Here is a 20,930-nt window from a genome sequence, read left to right as displayed (position 1 = left end):
CCTGTAGTGGGGTGTCCACATCAATCAGTCGGGGACAGAAAAGTTGTCACTAACTTCATTTTTGATGATGCAAGTCAATGGAAAGGGAAGAGGGCAATAAAAAGCTTTTATTTTGTCTGTATCTCTCTGGAGTGCGACTGTGATTCTTGTAATGACCGCAGCAGCTGGGGCAGGAAGACATCTCAGGATAGCAGCAGTCTGCACTTCTCTTTTTTTGCAGCCCCATAATCCTCCTTATTGAGTTTCAGGAAATCCTAATTAGAGTCGGAAGCGACTCCTGCAGCCAGATGTGCGAAGCCAAACATGGGCGCCCCAACCCCCACCAAGGGACATCTGACCACCTCAGCCCCACTTCCACCCTGCTAGGTGTAAATCAAACACCGCGCATGCTAACAGCTGACCTCAAGCACCCCCTTCACTCGGCTCGACTTAAACATAACGTCATCACAACAATGCACAGATGTGCAGCCAAAACTACAAACACTGACAGCAGAGAAAGAGCAACGCATCACGTGTACCCTTAGGGCAGGCAAACAATTAGGTATGGGGTTTATTTGGGCCTTTCTCTTTTGCTCTGTGTTTCACTAAAAAAGCAGCTCCAAAAGTACTCCACAGCGAAAAATAGAATATAAAGCAGTTAAAGTAAACACACATATCTATTCTGCCACAAAGAGAAGGTGATCTAATGGCCCATCTGGGGATGCTCAAACTTACACACTGTGCAGCAGCTGTTCATGGAAGCCTCTCTTTGCTAACATTCATAACATACGTGTGTGGGAGAAGAAGCCACTTGAGGACCAGAGGAGTACTGTGAGTGCACGTGTGTGTGTGTGTGTTTGTGTGTGTGTGTGTGTGTGTGTTTAGAGAGAGACAGAATTTGGAAGAGGGAAGAAGGAGTCAGATTGTGTTTCTGTGGTGTCTGTCTCGTGCTGTCTCTCCTTATCAGCCTGGCAGTCTGACCAAGGCCAGAGATCCTTGTCAGGCTGTTTTGGATAACTGAATGTGACCTGAGTGCAGCTGGGAAACTGAGGGAGATCTGAGGAAAGTAGGATGGATTAGGAGAACCTCCCCAGTCTGCCTGTCCCAGACTAGGATCAGACCCAGGTGTACGCATGCACACGCGCACACACATACACACAGCTGTATGCAAGGCTTCGATACCCTACAAGACTGGAGTCCCACTGACCTATTTACTTGGAAATGGCCAAGACCCTGGACAGACCAGACCCGCCAGAAGCAGAATTACCCTAAAACCCCCATTTTTAACAGACAGTTTCAACTGTTTGATAAAGAAAACATCCATGTAAGCACTATTTGCTTCATATGTGCACAGTGTGGAAAAAAGATAACAGCAATAACCGCTTCTTGTGGTTTTTGTGCTAGTGCGTGTGCACATGCGTGTGTATTTACAATTATGAGGGTGTAAGTAGGGGAGGAGGGAGCTAATAGCCCTCACCTTTATGTAACCCTTATGAGACTTCAAAGTGAGATTAAGAAGGGAAGACGGTGAAGGGCTAACACTTGCTGCATGGCTGCAGTCACCCCACCACAAAAAAGGTGGAGTTTCTTAAAGACTTGTGACAATTGGGGGTCGCATTTTGTTAATCCTTATTCCTCTAATTAGGGGAATGATGGTGGGTTTGCTCCAGGCTTAAAAAAAAAAAAAAAAGCTTAGGATCAATGGAGTTTGGAGGTTTTTTTCCCACAAATGCTGGATCAAGATGGGATGACAGTGTAGAAGAATTTAATTGCATGTGTTCCCTGTGTTGCTCGCAGTGGGCTCACCCACACATCCTAGAAGTGAACGCCTTCACACGCATTCATGTTGCGGAGAATGGGCCAAATGGTGAACAGGCTCTGAAGCTCTGTGTTATGCAAACGGGTGGGACTGGCTCGGAGAGGCCCGATAAACACATCACACGCGGTTTTGGCTTACTGCATTTAGACTGTGGTGCTGAAATAAGTGAGGGATGCCAAGTTAACGCATTATTCATTAATTAGGTTTGTAATGTGCCTGTCTCATGAATACTGGTGTAATATATGGAAACGTGCAGGGTCATGAAAGGCTTTTATGGACCATAATGCTGCTGTCACACAATAACAGCACTTCCTTCTATTCTCAAAAGTGTGCTGTACTCTGAGACGCGAGTGACGGAATAGAAAATGAAGTTTCCTGAGAATGGTTTATTCTGGCATTGGTTCACCATAACATGCCCTGCTACACAGGCACAACAATGGTCAGATCTTCGGGGTCATAACCACCCTAATTACCCCGCGGCCCAGAAGTGATGATGACCGCCTGTCAGTGTGACCTGTGATGGGTGGGGGGAGGGGTGCTACCTGAGCTCCACTTGGCACCAGGTGATGCGAGCTAAGAGCAGACCCTGACTGGATGAAAGGTTGCTGGAATAACTTTACATCCAAGCATCATGGCCATTTCAGCACCCCAGAGGGACTTTTAGTTTCTTTGCGTTTGCCTGTGGGCCCTGTCCACAGCGAGAGGAGAAGGTGCAGACATGATTTCCCGAGCCCGATAACCATCTGCTCCCCAGCTCCGGTTCTCACTAGCAAACTCTTCATCATCTGATCAAGGCCTTCTGCACCAAACACAGATCAGAGAACGGGCCACCATGATGACTGGCTTGAAATGGAGACTTATTGAGCTTCAAACAGCCCCCTTTCACATTCAGTTATATCTAAAGTTTGAAATATAGCAAATTAGACATGTGAAAAATCAAAGCAAGTAGTTGCCTAGGGGTTTTAAAAGATCACTTCAATAGTCTAGAAAAGTCTCAAAGAAACAAACAAAATCTGATGTTTCCACATTTAAACATAAATCTTCCAGTAAAAGGTTTCCTGAAGTTGACGAAAATCTAAGTAGATCGGGTGTACCTGCAAGCCCTCAATCCGCCCATGGGAAAACTGGGAGGATACCAGAGCATGCTGGCGTGCGGGGGCGCGCCTGCGCATTCTGGTGTGGAAGTTTCCCTGCATGTCGAGGAAGGCAGAAGTCTGTGCGACTGGAGCAACGCGAGTATCACAGGCTCAAAGGGAAAACAGCTATCACACAAGAAGGATGGGGGTGTAAAATCTTTCTGCGCTTTCATTTTCTTCATTTGCCCTGAAGAATCAGGCGGTTCGCGCCTGTCGGTGTTCTGTTAGATCGTCAGCAGCAGGTAAGTGTAAGATTTAACTTAATTAACTTAAGCTGATCCTGATAATTGAGAAATGCGTCAAATCAACTGGCAAAGTTTGTTTATTGGACAAGTTTGCGTTGTTAAGTCAAAATACATTTGAGTCGACACATTTATTCAACTTAAACCAAACGTCAACAGGACAAAACTTTTCTAAAAACGAATCTATAGGAACTTTAAAAAAAAAGTGCGAGTCATAAGATAGTTTTATTATCTTACTGGAAATTGGCTTTCTTGTACTTTCATGCGTCTGGGAACGAGTACGAGTGATTCTTTGCTGGGTGGTGAGGTCATCACCAGAGCGTTCAGGCGGCGCTCGGTGGGACCTCTTCAGCGCATCCCCGCAGAGTTTTCCAAAAGGCTGTGACATGGCAGAAGCAGATATGAGTACGTGTTCTGTTCTAACAAAAACAACAGCAAAATACCGGTAATAATAATAACTGTAAAGATGTTCTCTGGAACCAGACACATGAAGCCTCTGACTCATCCCTAATTGCATTACTGATCCTGTTGGTGCAAGCTTTCAGATGTTATCCTCCCGTCACGGAAGGGTTTTAAAAGTCACGTATTTTGAAATGTCACGCTCCTGAGGTTCACGTCTCTGTGGTAACCTGTGTGTCTCACCTTGTCTGTAGTTTCTCCTTAATTTCCTAATTAAAAGGGAAAGGTTGTGTGGAGGTGTGGGTGCTTGTAGGGAGGTGAAACTGAACAGGATGGGACAAGCTGTTCAAAGCGCCATCAGAGTGGAAAGAGCTGGACTTGCTCAGCTCGTACTTTCCCTGAAATGCCTTGAACTTACTCACAAAGTTGAACTGGGTTCCCCCCCCCCCCCCCCCCAAGCTACTTGTTAGATCAGCCAGTCCGCTGGAGTCACGCTAATATAAGGAGAAGTCCAGCTCTCAGACTAGCTAAAGGGAGGCCATCGGTCAAGAGTGACCTTAGTAAAGCGTGGAACCACCAACCTCGTGCCTTCTGATCAATGACGCTTGATAAGTTTCTTCTCCTGTTTTTAGGTTATTGATTGACCTTTGGGCTAGTTTTCTGAGAAATGGACTGACTGTTCGCTCTCGTGCTGCTGCCTTTTTTCACCCAGACTTCCTCTATGCACATCAATCTGAGTGTGGCCTTCAAAGAATCTCGTGCCTTACATGGAATACAGCCCGGTGTTTCCGTCCATGCAGCTCATGCTGTGGAAGTGACAGCCATGGATTCACATCCAGCGCTGGTCGCCCCTACGCCGCCTCCTCTAGCACCCCCTCCTCCGCCTCCTCCGCCACCACCTCCTCCTCCGCCCCCTCTGCCTACGCTTTGCTCGCCGTTCAGCCGGACTGACACCGTCCGCCGGAGCCGGCTCAGGAATCTGAACTGGGAGCGCATCCCCAAAGAGAAGGTGGAAGGGAGGAACAACGTGTGGAGCGGGGCAACCACTGGGGAGGATGAGTTCCCCATCGACCTCCACTCTCTGGATGAGCTGTTCAGTCAAAAAGACAGTAAACCTCGGGAGAGAAATGGAACCCTGAGACGCAGATCTACACTGCTGCGATCTCGGTCCCCGCAGGAAAGCTCGGAAGAGGTCAGAGGCGTAATGCTTTTAGTGCATGCACGTGTAATCCATGTCCTTTTACTTTCACTTCAACCAAAGTTTCCGGTACTTTTTGCAACAGGGCAATGTGACCCTTCACACACTTCTCCTTATTTCCTTGATCTTTTTTTTTTTACAGATCTCTCTGTTGGACTCTAAACGCAGCATGAACATTGGGATATTTCTGCGCCAGTTCAAAATGTGAGCTTCTTTATTACAATCTAGAGCCGAAAAGACCAGTTGATTGATCAATCTGTGAAAGAATGCGATGATTCACTGTTTTTTTATCTTTGGGTTTGGGGTAGGGGGGGAATGGAGAGCATTTTTAGCATGATGCAGGCTCAAAGTTCCAGTGTTATTTAACAACCTGGTATTCTGGAATGTTTAGCTTGTGACCCATTTGCCTGCACAAACAGTCAGATCTCGAGGAGGATTTTAAAAGTGTCTTATCAGTCTATAGTGTGTGTGTGTGTGTGTGTGTGTGTGTGAGAGCAAGCTGTTTGTGCATTAAGACAAAAGAAGGGTGTTGTCGGGGGGGGGGGGGGGGGGGGGGGGGGGGGGTCACATGTATATTGCAGGGGACAGGTGTACTTTGAGTAGTTAGACTGGGGGTCTGGGAGAGGGTGGTGGGGTCAGTGATTGCAGTGCAGGTCCTAAGAGTCAAAATTGCCACCTGCTGATAGCCCTTAAAAAGAACCTCGTGTTAAAGCTTCCCCCCGCTGAGGGAAACCCCATTGGTGGCTGGATCTGTCCCCTTGAGCCCTGTTTAGCATGTTTTTCTGGCTCAAACAAAGCTGCACTTTTGTGTAACAAAAAGGCCTGTTTAATAATCGTTAAAGCACTTCTTTTAACCTGCAGTTTAACGCCAGATGCGTTCTGGCTGTGTTGTTAAAACCATGTCATTTGTAGGGAGAAATAATCATACAAAGGGCTGGAGAGGAAGCGTTGCGTTGGAGCATTGTCAGCCCTCTGCGTGCGTGGATGAAACGCTATTGGAGGCTCGGTTGTGCTCATCTCAACTGAAGAATGGTTCTTCCCTAAACAAGATTTGTCAAGACTTGCAGGGAAAGCCATTATGAAAAACCAGCTTCTGTACACAAACATTTGTCTAGTGCATTTGCCCTGGGTTCAGACTGCTCTGCTCATCATATGAGGGTGTAGTTTAAACAAAACACGGCTTTGTTTTGCCAGACAACAGCGTCTGAGCACTCCGCTTCGGTGATGATGGCTTTATTTCTATTCAATTTCACTCAGTGTTTAAGTCAGCCGGGAGTGTTAAATCATCTTTTCAAGTTTCCCAGTTGTGATACTTCATTCCAGCTTTGCTTTGGATGACAGACATTTAACTCTTTGACAATTAAATGTGATCTTGCAGGTTAAGAAAGAATGAATAATGTTGGGCCATAAATGCCACACACAGTGGCATGCACCTAATGGTGTTTAAACATACTATGTTATGGGCTTAAAGATAAGGGGGGAGAGAGGGGATGATTGGTAAGTGCTGCAACTGAGGACAAAATGTGTCACTCAGATGGAAGTAATTGAGATGGATCAGTTCCTGCCTATTCACCTTGACATCCCTGAGGTCTTTAGCCTCACCCTCTGATTTTCCAGGGGTCATGCCAGTTTTTGGCTCCACGGCGGCGTCAATAAACCCTCTCTTTCTGACACTTGACCGATAAGAGCGGGATAAATCTAAACTTTGTGTGAACAGGGCAAAAACCAAAGAGCTGATATGACTTTAGAGAGACGGCTTTTTCCAAGGGTGGGGAGGGTCAGGCTGTCTATGTGTGTTAACAATGATGTCATCCCCAAAAATGTGTGTTTTTCTTCCCAGGCCTGCTAAGGAGATAGTTGAGGATATTCGAAAGGGTGCGGGGGACCGGTATGGAGCTGAGAAGCTCTCCGAGCTCTGCAAATTGCTGCCCGATAAGGAAGAGGTGAAGTGTGTTCTTAGGCATACAGATCTGAAACCAGCTCCTCCCATCTCTGTCCTCATGTGGCTCTAGTTAGTTAGGGTGATCAAAACTTTGCCATTACGCCACGGCTGCCTGATGTGTTCAGATTCCAGAGCAGGACAGTGCTGAAAGACAGTATGATCGACTGTCCACATTGTGCTGGTTTTCACGTCCCAGATGTGCCTTTAGCTTTTCCAGACAAAGCTCCTTTCCAGATTCTTACTCAGTGTCTGTTCTCTCTCAGGAGTCTCGCCTGAGAAGGTTCGGTGGTGAGCGGAGCTGGCTTGGAGAGCCCGACCATTTCATCCTATTGTTGGTGGAAGTCCCCAGGTAACCCCCCCACAGCCGTAGACTTTTTTTAATCACCTTTTTGAAGGAGGCCCTTTTCTCCCTCAGTTATTTGTTGGTGACACGTCTCTTGCTCACATGCTTTGCTTCACATTATGACACATGTTTGTTTAACTGATGATTGATCGTGAGTGCCTATTCTGTCTCTGTCATCACTCACAGCTGTTTATCCATCCCTCTTTTTTCTTTTCCATTAGTTTTCGGCTTCGTCTGGACGCCATGATCCTGCAACAGGAGTTTGACCCAGCTGTGACCTCTCTGTGTGTGGCAGCCAGATGTCTGAGGGAGGCGGCCAGAGGTGAGGTTAACAGGGAGCCATGTACTCAACCGCTATAAAGATCTATAGAAGACTGTGTTCTTAATAAGATTTACAGCTTTAAGTGGAAACCTTTGACCTTAGAACAAAATGAGTAGTGCTCAGTTAAACGTGCAAGCCCTGTTATCATTTATGGAGGTTTTTGGTCAAGTATTGAGGCATCGTGTTCAAGTTCTGTGTCTGACCCTCCTAGAGCTGCTGAGCTGTCCTGAATTACACTCCATCCTTCGTCTGGTGCTGAAAGCAGGGAACTATATGAATGCTGTGAGTCATTCTTTATTTCATCTGCTTGCCTTTTCTTCACACTTTCAAAGCAGCGTCCATTTTACTCCTTCTATATAAACCTGCAACACTTGGCCTGGGTGTGTTTGGGTACGTTGGTCTCTCCACACCTGGGACTCTTTGTGTGAGCAGCACGGGATATGTTCTTTGCCATTCTGACCTCGTGTATGGATTCCTAGGGAGGTTATGCGGGAAACGCCGCTGGTTTTCGGATTTCTTCACTGCTCAAGCTGGCCGACACCAAGGCCAACAAGCCGGGCATGAATCTGCTGCACTTTGTTGCTATGGTAAGAGCTGAAATGTAGGTCTAAGAGATGAGACTTGTGTAATCAAGCTAAAGAAATGAAACCTAAGACAGTCCTTGTTTACAAAATGCAGAGCTACAGCTGTGTATGTGCAACCCAAATATTGATGAGTTCCTTTTTTCCACATGGGAAATAAACAATTCAAATTTGGAATCTCCCACTCGATACATAATTAAGTAATGTGATTTTTTTTTTAAACTGCAGAGTTTCTTAGTTACTGAAATAAGGCTTCCTTATTGCGAGAGCAGTTGTTTTTTTAACCCAGATGGTAGCCCCTCATAACTCTCAAGCCAGACTGTGCTGCAGAGCATATGATTTAGTCAACATTTGCGAATGACGTGTCGCTTCCATTGAAACAATAGCTGGATAATCATTTGTATTTGTCTCCACAGGAAGCTGTGAAAAAGGACCAGAGTTTACTGTCATTTCCCAGCCAACTAGGCCATGTGGGCTCCGCCTCCAGGTCAGTCTCTTCCCAAAACCACAAACCCATCAGATCCGGCCGTGATTAATAGCCTCAGTGTGTCCAAAAAAACGGCTGCTAATACAATCCGTAATCTTTCCAGGTTATCGGAAGAGTCTGTGCTGGAAGACATGAACAAGATGAAAAGCAGAGTAGTGACGCTGAAGGCAAACATTCAGACTGATGCAGAGATTCAGCAGCACACACAACCTTTTCTGGAGGTATAGAATCTGTGATGGTTATTGCAAATTATCTTTTATGGTCAGGTTTGTTTGAGGCTGAAGATAAATGTGTGCAATCACAAATGCGTTGTGTTTTAGTATATATCCGTGAACTGTTCCTGTGCGCAGGTGGCTGAGGAACGTCTGAAGGAAGCAGAGGATGAAGTGGAAAGTATGAGAATGTCTAGTCAGGCTCTTGCTGAGTTCTTCTGTGAAGATGAGAGTACGTTTAAACTGGAAGAGGCTTGCGGGGTCTTCAATTTGTTCTGCCATCGCTTCCAAAAAGCTGTTCAGGTTAGACTCCTGAAACTGATATCCCTATAAATAAATGTATGCATCACTGATTCAGCCTTCTTTGTGCAGGAGAATACAGAGAGGGTGCTGAAGGAGCAGAAAAGATTGGAGCGTCAACGTGAGGTAGAACAAAAGCGTCGCTCTCTGGCGGTCTGTACGGGGTTAGACCTGCGCCCCAGTCTTGCCAGAGGGCCACACAGTCGGGAGAACCAAGATGAGCTGGAAAAACTTTTGGAGAAGAATCTGAGTCACCCTTGGAGTCGACGTAGCTTGAGAAGTTCGGATGCCCGCAGATACTCGCATCAACTACAAAACGATGCCCAACTCCAGAACTCGGTGCTCAGAAATTTCCCTGAGCTGGGCAGCAGTCCGACATCAACAGGTTGTCTCTCTAACAGCTCCTCTGACCAGGAGACCACCGCTGAGCTTGGAGTTAGTTCTCCGGACACTGATGGCACATGTTCGCCAACTGAGCAAGAATCTTCTGTGGGACGAGGGGGTTTGTGTCAGTACGGCGGGGCTAACAGGAGTACCAATGCAGTGCAGGACTCTTCCACTTCCACTTCATGTCATTCTCAGCCTGGGCAGGACTTCACAGTCAAGCAGCATGGGCCTGATCGGGTGGCTTATATTCTGCAAAGTCACCAGTCAACGGGACTTAAAGTAGAATCTGAGAATACAAAAGGACATATTGTTTTGAATCATCAAACCTCCGCTACTTTACCTACTGAAACGCCTTCGAAGTTCAAAAGTCAGACCTCGACCCATGGACAAATGGTAATGGCCAAACCTCTTGCCACTGAGGGAAAGTCTAATAATGCTAACTTTAAGTCTGTACATCACTCGGCTCATTCAGGTGGACTACATTCTCATGTTGAGTCCAAGGCTGACTTGTCAAGGCGTCCGAGATCTGAGAGCCAAATGCGATCAATTTCAGATGCCCTGGAGGGTCCCCAGAGTCCCCAGCACCAGGTCAGAGAGGTGACCGGAATATCAAATGGTGCGATAACTGGCCTGAGCTTAAAGATGCACAAAAATAGTGAAGCGGCAACGACACCTGTGAAGGAGGACTGGTTGCCATCCAGTCTTCCAGATTTCATTAACTCGCAGCCAGAAGGCTTTGCTGACTTGCCAAGTCCGGAGCCCGAGATAGAGAGGTCCTACTCCCGCGTGGGTGAAACAGTAGAGTGTCACACCCTTGTAAAAGGGCTCAGATCCTATGATGCCTTGTCACCTCCAACCTCCCCACTTCCACGACCCGCACCAAGCCTCTGCTCCAAATGGAGGAAAGAGAGGGAAGGTGACCTCAGAGATGGGACAACTCCTGGGTCTCCTACGTCCAAGGAGGAAGCTCGATCTGTGAAGACCCCTGCACGGAGTGGAATAGGGGGCAAAAGAGAACTTCAGCCACACACACCCTCCAATAGCACCAGAATTCTCAGGGTGCGCTCCAAAAATGAGCCCTCAAATGGCATCCAAACCACTGCAAACTCACCCGGTAGGCTGGCTAGCCCTCGCAGCACAGCCATGCGCTCATCTGTTGTCACACGGGCAACTGCTTCTCATTCGGAAGTGAAATGCAGTAACAGTACACAGGAGAGGACTGCCAGCGAGTCACAAACTGCAGGAAAATCTACCCCAGCCCGTAGGACATCAGAAAGATCCTTACCGGAGAAATCCTCAGGCAGCACCCAGCAAGCCTTCGTCAGAGGATCCCTTTTCCGTGTGCCAAAACGACTTGCGCCAAACTCGGAAGCTCAGGTAACGCCCCAACCCCACAACGCCCACAGCCCGTCTTCTGCAACAGCCAAGACCATTCGGACAACTGTCATATCTGCTGCGCGGAATAAAGCTGCCAAGACAACCAGCACAAGCACCTCACCTGCTAGCTCGAAAAGCACCACAGTTTCACGGATACCTGGTCCAAAAATGCCTCGGGCGACCGCCGCCCAACCGTTGTGGAGGTGATGGAAATAGAACGGAAGCAGATGTGCAGTCGTGACTTTTCAGGCCTTTCGGTATATTTAGTAAAATAATGAGTTTCAACAGACGTGGTGGTCCAAGTTAAACCTCTAAGAATTTTATTTTTTTTATAGTTTAGGTTCAGCAGATGTTAGACAGATGCTCTAGTGACACTTTATCTCAATGTTTCACCCAGTAGCAAAGTAGTAGATCCCTCAGATCCTACCTCTATTGGCAGGCGTTGGTGTCCCTTGCAGGCAAAAGGACACCAGACGAAGAACCATGTTTTGGTGACTTTTGTAAACAGGGTAATAACATTAATTTCAGCCTGCTCTGTGAACGTTTACGCTCAGAATAAGTCACTAGTTCAGTTTGTTTAGTGTGAAAGATCTATTTTCATTTTCCTTTTTAGAAAGTTGAAATATTTCCAGTACTGTGACTCCTTCCTCGAGTGATAACCGTGTTCTCATGCTTGGCTGTCCAAACAGTCCAAAATGATCTTGGTACAAGGTGGAACTGTTCATTCTCCTGTTGAGAGCCCTCATCATTCTAATGCACTTTACAAACTGAAGACTACACAGTGATGAGATGATTGCTGTACTTTTTTATCTGTATTTTATGTACAAAAAAAATCTAAGTTTATTGTATGTTATTTACAGTTACGTGTGGATTCAAGAAAAAAGATGAATAAAGATGGTAATATTATTAGTAAGGTGTCTCAGAGAAATGATTGATTTTGGGTTTGTTCATATAACTATTAGGGAAGCACTTGTTTGTTTTGACTTCTATTATTGAAGTCTTCGCTGCTTTTCATCACCCCACAATTCTCTCTTTCTCTCATTTGCTGCATCTCTTGACGCCATCTCTGTCAGTGTGTGTTGTCATGGAAATGCCGCGGACGTCATTGGGAATCTCTAAGTAGAATAGTGAGGTGCAAGGGTTGGGGTAGAGGGTGAATGTGGGTGTAGGATGCCAGTGGGGACTCGCTTTTTATAGGCTCCACTGACGCCAGGACCTCTTGGGAAAGGCAATAAACTGGTGTCTCTTTGTGTTTCAGAGTGTCCGGTTGTCGGTCAGCAGTAGCCTTTTAACCTCCCTTCGTTTAATGGGGTGATGTCATCAAAAGGGGTGCAGGACAGAGTAGTTTAAGTTATCCCTCTTGGTTGATGTTGGAGCTGAAGTTAGAACGAGACATAAAAAACTTTTCCTGTGATCTGTTATGTAGAATGTAGTCATGCAGTAGCATGCAAGGCTACAATTTGGAGGCAAAATAATATGAGAAATCCAACAGTTCCTTTAGCATTTCTGGTCCAGAGGGCTGGACTCTTTGGTGGATTTAAAGAAACATCAGTTGTCACCTTCAGCTAAGCAGTCTTAGATATTCAATGTACAATTGCTTGTGTTTTTAAATACTTACCAGAGGGTTATTTACACATACATACCAAGTTATATATATTTTTAAAAAGGCACAGTATTAATGTTTTTGCAGCTTACGCTCTTGACTTTACATCAGTGTATTTGGCCAAAAACAGTGCAATGTGCAGTCATAAAACAACAACCCCACTGGTTCTGAGTTTCTAGATGTTGTACAATTCTAAAAGCAGTCACAAAATTTGAATCTTTATTAGAATGGTACATCAAATGATGACGCGTTAGAGCAAAGACTGGGAAAAGAACAGCTCATCGTCGCCATCTAGTGTTGCGTAAAGGACAGCCTGGAAATAAAACTACAACTTCCAGCTTGCATCACTTCCGTATGTCGCTTTTTACGTAATGGACAGCTCCCCGGATACGACTGTGATTGACTGTTCCAGGCAAAAAGAGATCGAAAGCCAAGTGGCGGTAAGTTACAGAAACCTTTCAATTTCATCATGACAGATATACACAACGTCAAACGCGGTCTGTAGAAAGGAATGAAAATTTAGGTTACACTTTTATGGGGTTATTGTGTTGAGAATTCACTTTATCGAGAACTCCCTCGCAAATAAACTTTCCGCTTGTTTGCTAAAGTAGTTAGCAATGTAGCCACCAAATGTGCTAGTTCCTTAGCTTGTAGGCTAGTCACTGGGGGAACGCCTAGTACCGCGCTGAATAATATAACCAACTTAATTAGTGTTTTCACCTCCATTCACTCTCTGTCTTTTACCAAAGCAAGCACGATCAAACCGGACAGTGGTTACCGAGTGGATTGTCAAAATGCTCCCGAAAGCAAATGTACCGCTTAATAAAGTGGGTGTGCTAATGTCGGCGGCGGTTAGCTTAAGTGCTAAATGGGTGAAAACATTTCCCCCCCTGCCTGTTTCCATATAAAACTTGCCATTGTGAAAGTAGTTTGACTGCATGACAATTTCGTGAGTGGCGACAAAAATGTTTGATTAGCATCTGAACATGCAGAGTTCCAACTAGAATTTACCCAGATGTATTTTTTTTTTTAAATCAGGTGCTGCAGCCTCAGTGGTCGTAGGCAGGATGCAGACCATAAAGTGTGTGGTGGTTGGTGATGGGGCAGTAGGTAAAACCTGCCTACTCATCTCATACACAACTAATGCCTTCCCAGAGGAGTACATACCCACTGTGTTTGACAACTACAGTGCTCAGATGAGCGTAGATGGCCGCACTGTTAGCCTTAACCTGTGGGACACAGCCGGCCAGGAGGAGTATGACCGCCTGCGTACTCTCTCTTATCCACAAACCAACGTCTTCATCATTTGCTTTTCAATTGGCAGCCCCTCCTCTCATGCCAATGTCAGACACAAGTGGCATCCTGAGGTGTCTCACCACTGCCCCAATGTGCCCATCCTGCTGGTGGGCACCAAGAAGGACCTGAGGGGTGATACAGAAACAGTGAAGAAGCTGAAGGAGCAGGGCCTGGCTCCTACCACCCACCAGCAGGGCAACGCCTTGGCCAAGCAGATTGGTGCCGTCAAGTACATGGAGTGCTCCGCTCTGCTGCAGGATGGCGTCAGAGAGGTGTTTGCTGAAGCCGTGAGGGCAGTTTTGTATCCAGTAGCAAAAAAGAACCCCAAAAAATGCGTGCTGTTGTAATGGCTGCTGCTCTGCTTTGGACTGATAAACGAGATGATGGAGGTCCACAGATGCCAACTAAAGAAGGCAGAGGAAACGCGGTCGTCTGACTGCATTGATACCAACTTCAACGATTTGGCCTTTGTTTTCATCTCCTCTTCATCCACATTTCTTCATTCATCTCCAGGAGCATCATTGCCGACATCACCAAAGTGACTAAGCAGAAAAAGGGGCGACTGACCACATCTCCTCTGTTTCCTATATTTTAACTTTTGATACTTACTTTCTGACAATTTTACATCTGTCCTAGATTGAGAATTTATCTTCTTCGCCTTATCAAGTGCTGATCATTTGTCACAAGCCATAATAACATTCAAACCAACCACAAAATCCCTGTTTGACTGGAGAGAAAAGAGCTACCATTGTTTTTGGTTCAGGTGTAGAAATAATGACTACCTCATAGTCTCACTTTGATCGCATCTCAAAAATCTCCACCCACGTCGCCACCAAGATGCTCATTTCAATGTCATAAGCCTGGACAAGGTGTGATGGATCCCAGTCTAATGCCAGTACCCCATAACCAGTATGAACCCATTAGAGGGTAAACTTTGGAGATGCGGATTTCTCCTGTGTTCACTCCGGCACGTTGGAGCCTTCTGGTGGGCTGCCCCCTCCAGCCTCTCGTGCCACGCATGGAGGACCCAGTAAGCTTTGAAGATAAGCCGATCCCATTAAAACCAGTCTACCATTTCCACTCTCAAATATCGGTGGAGGAAGTGTCATGAGACTTCTACCAAATTAACCCAGAGGATTCCTTAAGCTGACGTATTGCAGCCATTAAAACATGCCTAAGAGTGTCTTTTTGAACCAGCGAGGTCAAAAAAGGCTGTTTTTTAAATTAATCTTGGAATTTACTCTGTAAACAAATTATTTTCTCAAGTGTTTTTTTTTTTTTTAACCTTTGAGTACGTTTATGGCCAAAGTTGAATATATTTTTTGTAATAGCTTATGTTTATTTAGATCATTTTGATCTTTTGTCTTTAATGCTCAGATTTGATAAACCACAACATAATGCACCACTTGTTCATTATCATGATGCCTTACAGTAAAGGTTAGCAGACTGACGACCACAGACCTGAAGCACAGCATATCATATCAGACCTTCTGAAACCTGCTTTTGCTACACTCGCGTGATTAGTAGAAATTCTTGTAACCTTAAAAATGACTCGTAATGCCTTGTTAATGTTTTCAACTATGACTGGTCGGGTGCCTTATCTGAACCAAAGACCAGAAGCACTCCTCTGAACCCAAAGGTTATTACATCAATGCCAGTGCCACGAAACCTTCCCGATACCGGGTCACACCACCTCCGAGTTTCAGTTTTTGTTATTTTTCACATGTTTTCAGCCCTGGTTCCTGCCAGAGGAAAAACCCCAACCACCACGTCTTGCCAAAACCTTGTAAGGCAGGTGCAAAACTGACATCTCGCACTGCGAGTCTGTGCTGACGGCACATGAAAGGGATCGCTGGAGGCCCGCAGCTCTTCACAGGTTGTGGTTTCCATCACTGCACTGCATTTTGCAGTGAGACACGAACACCCTGCACATGCAGTTAGCATGCTTTTGTGTCAAGAGAAGGTGCCTTATCGCATCTGGAGAGCCTGGTATATTTTATAAAAGTATTTTTTTAAGTAGTAACTGGCTGCTCGTGACGCTTCAGCTGCCAGTCGTACCAACATTTCTATAGTTATTTTCTTTTATTCACTCGAGCCGGGTGTGTTAAAGGCTTGTGGCCTGTGTAATGTCGTGGATAACTCGAACGCTGCCCTAACGGTTGTTTTAGATTTGCTAAAAGGACGCGTGAAACTTTCCCCAGGTTGGTGTGTGTGTGGAGGATCGAATGCAAGTGTGTCACGTCAACGATGTTGGAGTGGAACACACACCCTGTGCCCCCCCAACTGTGTCCCGTAGCTGTGCGCTACCGTGTGCGTGGTACTACGCCTTTACACTGGGAAAGTGATTTGTAGAGATCTTTGTAATTGTTTTATATATAACAAAAGCATATTTGTATAAATGAACTAACAGTGAGATGACTTTTAAATTATGCTAAATAAAATGGTTCAAACCAGATGCTGTGTTTTTCTTGGCCGGCTGAAGTTCAGATCTGCTTGAGGTGGCACATTTCTGCAGAATGGAAAAGTTATAAATATACTGAGAATGTCAGAAATGATGAATGCAGAAGTGAGCCACATTTACACTGAGCTGGTTTTATAGCTCACCGGTCAACTTCTGTCCCAGCGTCAGTTACCAACTCTGAACACTAGATGGCGACACTCCTCAGCCACTGTCCGCAGACGCGCGCCCATTCTTCCCCAGCTGGGCTTTCTCCTCCCGTCTGTTACAACTGAGCTAAATAGTCAATTAGATGTTAATTTTAGGCCCATCATTCATCTTAGACACAAAGCGCTCAGTTTAAGGGCTTTAAAAACCCAGCACGGGGCTTACCCTGAAAATCCTTTTGACCTTTGCAGGTTCGACAAATGACAGATGTTTGGAGCTCCACCAAAACCTCATTACAGGGTCACCTCTCCAATGTGTAGCTCCCAATCCCTCTGTGGTCTGACTAACCACAAAGCTCCGGATACGTTCAGGGCATGGGAATGTTCCCTGCTCATGAGCTGGATGTAGTGGTAGCTCAGGGTGAAATGCAGCCGTGCGACATCCAAGAGTATTGAGGATGCGTGGATAAAAGGAGAAGGGATCAGTGTGCAATACGCTTAAGTGAGGCGGGAAGCGTATCGAGTTGGGGGTCACCTGAGGTGACCTTCTTTAGCTGAGAGGTATTTCAGTCCTTTAAATGTGAGCCTTTGTCTGAGGTTTCGGCGCGCAGCAGAGAAGTTGTTTCTTAAAGAAAACAAGTGTGATTTTGACAGTTGTGTCTCTCACTCGGGACAAAAATACGCATCGTCACCTCTTGCTCAACCCAAAGAGAGGTCTGGTAAATCCGAAGCTGCTTAAATGTCGGTGTTGGTGACTGTCCAGTGACCTCCCGATCCTGAAGCTTGCTGAGCAGAGATCCAAGATCTGCTGAAACAAAAACAGCGGCTTTCAACCTGTTTGGAAGTGACGCTGTGTGACCTTTGACCCCAATGGACAGCGCACCAACGCAAAGGTTGTCGATGTGGTACATTGTTCTCCAGCGTTTGAATAAGTGGAGATGAGCTCCGGGACAGCTCTCAGTGAGACATCAGTGCGGAGCGTGTGGGCGTCGCGGCCCTCATCGAGATCTCAACTCCGCCTCACCCCCCCCCCCCCCTCTCCTGCCCTCCCTTTCGTTGTCCCTTTGATGGTGTGCGAGGGTGAAAACACTGGCCAGCTCGCAGCGCTATTCAGTCAGGGAACCGGGGAGGTTCCTCCTTTTCTTCACGTCTGCAGATGAAAAAGCAAACGGCCTTGATCTGATAGAGGCCCCGCAGCTACTGAGAGAGCTGCGGCTCTGCATTCACATCAGAGAGAGAGAGACGGAGAGAGAGAGAGAGAGCGAGAGAGAGACGGAGAGAGAGAGAGAGACAGGAGCTGCACACCACACCGGGAAAATGAAGGCTGTCGGCTGCGTTTGCAAAAGAAAAAGACAGGAAATAAACATGTATAATGACCACAATGAGTAGTTCTTTCAAATGTAAATTGAAGAAAACCAAAGAATGGGCTGGGCAGGATGGAGAGGTAAAGATTTCGCAGCCGAGTGCTTAATTCCTATGCTTACATTTGCAGCAGCAGCAGCAGCAGCACAGCAGCACAGCAGCAGCAGCACAGCAGCAGCAGCAGCACAGCAGCAGCACAGCAGCAGCACAGCAGCACAGCAGCAGCAGCACAGCAGCAGCAGCAGCAGCACAGCAGCACAGCAGCACAGCAGCAGCACAGCAGCAGCAGCAGCAGCAGCACAGCAGCAGCAGCAGCGCAGCACAGCAGCAGCAGCAGCACAGCAGCAGCAGCAGCACAGCAGCAGCAGCAGCGCAGCACAGCAGCACAGCAGCACAGCAGCAGCAGCAGCACAGCAGCAGCAGCAGCACAGCAGCAGCAGCAGCGCAGCACAGCAGCAGCAGCAGCAGCACAGCAGCAGCAGCAGCAGCACAGCAGCAGCTCTGGAGGGGGCCAGAACCATTACGAGAAAGTTAAGAGAGAATTAACAGAGGAGCAGGAAATTGGGGGGGGGGGGGGGGGGGTAAACACACCCAGGTCCTCTCAAGTGTTAATTATGCTGATTTTTGCAGCACAGAGGTGGAAAAACTGCAGCGTGTGAAGCACTAAATAACAGCAGTTTGCTGCCCGCGTTCCTCCATCTCAAGGCCTTGTTGAGCAGCAGAGCTGGGCTGAAGGGTGGAGAGGGCTCCCCGACAGCCCCCGTCCACACTCTCAGGAGAAGAGCGCAACTAAATGTAGGGGGGGTAAAAGCGAAACTCTGGTGTGTTTTACAGACAAAATCACAGTCAAATTGCAGGAAAGACAATAATTACAACAGAAGTCCATCAAAATGGCGAGAGCATTGTCCCACCGGAGCTGCGTTCACATCTGTCCTCCTCTCCGACATCATTCTAAGCTCTTCTGTCTGTAAATCCCTGTCGGCTCTCTCGAGGGTCCTGTCGGCCTGACAGAGAGGAACCTTTTCCCACAAACTCGTCCATCTGCTGCAGTGAATAAAAAGGTCACGCGGCCATTTACCCAAGCGTTTCTAGTGCCGCTCTTTGTGATTGTATCTGTAACCTGAAGGGTGAGAAAGGATGAGCTCCGTTCGTCCCCGGGCTCCTGCAGCCTTCCTGCTCATGTTTGAGGCTCCGGTGCATGTGGGGATAGAACACCCTGGCCTGCTTTGATTTCTGCTGAGCCGTGCTTTGATCTCGCAGGTTTTCGACTTCACATTCCAGCAGAGCGTGCGCTCTAACCAGGTGGAAAATGAGGGGGAGGGCAGAGTCATTTTCCTCCCTGGACTCGGGGCTCTTTCTGTGGCCGGAGTCGATCCCTTTTCACTGCAGCTCTGTGTCCTTTTGAAATCGCGCGTCCCTCATTGGTTCTGTTTCATTTGCCCGGGTTTTTTTGGTCACACCCGGTAACTCTGTTAAAGCACTTTCAGGTGCTGTAAGCTGCGAAGGCAAGAGTCTTGGCAGTGCAGACCCTAATCCAATTGTCTTCAGTCCCATGTGAGGAGAAGGGGATTGGATTGTGGGTGCATGTGTGTGTTTATGGATTACGAAGTTCAGCTTCGGCTCTCGAGCTGCTTCTGGACACGGTGTTGTTGTGGATGCTGTTGCGTTTGCCTCCCAATATTTCTGGTGCCTGAGTTTTCTGCATGTCTGAATAAATAAATAAATCACGGAAACTAATGACAGTCAGATGAAAGAAGCCCCCCTCGGAGGGATGAGGGAGGTTTCCCCTGCTGAAGCAGCGGTACCCGTCACCCATCAGCGTCTTTTACGCTGTAATTATGTGGCCAGTGAGTAACTACTAAATAAAACTCCACCTGGGGTAGCGACTCCTCCCTAACTGAGACATGTGATTGTGTTCCTCCAGTTCCTGCAGTCTCCATCCTCTTCTCTCTGTTTTGGTCTCCGTTGTAATCACTTCCAAACGCCTTTGTCTTCTGTCCTGATTTTAACTTGGAAGCCCGAAGGAGGCAAAGAATATTTTTATCTCCTTTGGTGGATTTTGTACTTTGGAGGAATACTCTGGAGTTTTTTTTGTTTTTTTTTTTTAATATCACTTATGTTTAAGATCTGGATTTAAATTTGAGCCAGTTGCGGTTTTACCCCCCGGAAATCTTATGAGGTTTTACCCCCTGGTAACGTTTCTTGCGCTGTACTTATCTGGCAGCTTTTCTGTGTCCATGGAAACAGGAAATTAGCCTGTTAACTGCAGAAAAAGGCTCAGAAGGTTTTGAGGAACAAGCGCCGCTGTAAGCTGCAGGTAGACCAGCATCCTGATGGGCCGGATGCAAAGTAGCTTAGTTAGACACAAAATAACCTCTCAGACGCCAGCATGTGTGTTTCCCCCACGGGTAAGTTCCTTTGTCGCCCAGAGAGCACCTGTCTCGATCAATCTCTGTCACCATATGTGGTTTCTGCAGTGTGATTGTGTGTTAAGTCTCTCCTGACAGCTTGGGAGGCAGCATTTGATGCTAGCTCCCTGTAGCTCCACAGTAATCACTGGAAAACATCTCTACGCACCAGCCACAAGCACCCAGCCAGGCGTGTTTAACCCCTGCCTGCAGTCTCTGTGCAATCCGCTACTAAAGGTTACGGTACAAAAATCACACCAGGCCTCGAGAAAACCCCAGAAAACTATATACACTGCACATAAATCATGTTGCGAGGCGTGCATTAAATATTCAGGGAGACAGAAACACGCTGCCTGTGCATGTACCACCGCTCACTTTTGCCCCGTAGCTTTTTTTGCAGTTTGGAGCTGATGAGAGGAGGCAGACTGCAGAAAGCTCAGTGGTACGGGAACAATATCTGCGCTGAATAAAATAACCGCTATGCTGGGAATATCTGAGAATGAGAAGAGCAACAGTGCTGAATTAGATCTGTGTGAGCAGTCAGAAGAGGAGGAAGAAATGGATTTATTAAGAGTGTTTGCATCGGGTTCACAGACTTAAAGTGCAGTGGTGCCTTAGCTCATGCGTTTTGACTTAAAGGTTTAAATCTTTGGAAACGTTTCATTTGTGCCTTCACCGACTAATAATGTGGCCAAATGAGGCCCCCAAAACAGGACATTCAGGACATTTCCAACATTTATTTGCATGAAAGACGGGTCCTGTATATAATTCTACACTTTTGCCTACTCATATATGCAATTAATCCAACTTGTAAGCAGCTGGAACTTTACCTCTTTTGTCAGAGCCGTTTTAATCTAGCATCCCAGGCTGCACAGTGAGAATTCTGTGCGCGTTTGTTCAGGAAAGCTGTGGAGAGGTGGGCCGAGGTTGAGC

At 46.7% G+C, this 20,930-nt stretch overlaps 2 protein-coding genes across 3 annotated transcripts; both read left to right on the top strand.

Moving 5' to 3' along the window:
- The first annotated feature begins 2,994 nt into the window (after positions 1–2,994).
- On the top strand, positions 2,995–11,637 carry fhdc2 (FH2 domain containing 2). 2 transcript variants are annotated; one of them, XM_011610776.2, is made up of 12 exons: positions 2,995–3,176; positions 4,288–4,767; positions 4,916–4,977; positions 6,614–6,716; positions 6,979–7,064; positions 7,280–7,380; positions 7,592–7,662; positions 7,860–7,967; positions 8,378–8,448; positions 8,552–8,669; positions 8,799–8,963; positions 9,033–11,637. In XM_011610776.2, exons 2-12 carry the CDS (start codon positions 4,297–4,299, stop codon positions 10,929–10,931), a joined length of 3,255 nt encoding a protein of 1,084 aa, XP_011609078.2. In that variant the 5' UTR covers positions 2,995–3,176; positions 4,288–4,296; the 3' UTR covers positions 10,932–11,637. The 2 variants fall into 2 exon arrangements, with proteins under 2 accessions (XP_011609078.2, XP_011609079.2); XM_011610777.2 differs by lacking the exon at positions 2,995–3,176 and adding an exon at positions 3,185–3,581.
- A 1,036-nt stretch (positions 11,638–12,673) lies between these two features.
- Positions 12,674–16,076, top strand: rhogd (ras homolog gene family, member Gd). Its single transcript, XM_011610780.2, has 2 exons — positions 12,674–12,767; positions 13,366–16,076. The coding sequence occupies exon 2, from the start codon at positions 13,395–13,397 to the stop codon at positions 13,968–13,970; it is 576 nt and encodes a 191-aa protein (XP_011609082.1). The 5' UTR covers positions 12,674–12,767; positions 13,366–13,394; the 3' UTR covers positions 13,971–16,076.
- The last annotated feature ends 4,854 nt before the right edge of the window (positions 16,077–20,930 follow it).

This window comes from Takifugu rubripes, chromosome 14 (assembly GCF_901000725.2).
Source record: "Takifugu rubripes chromosome 14, fTakRub1.2, whole genome shotgun sequence".
Classification (NCBI taxonomy): Eukaryota; Metazoa; Chordata; class Actinopteri; order Tetraodontiformes; family Tetraodontidae; genus Takifugu; species Takifugu rubripes.
This window is presented reverse-complemented; position numbering and strand designations above follow the sequence as displayed.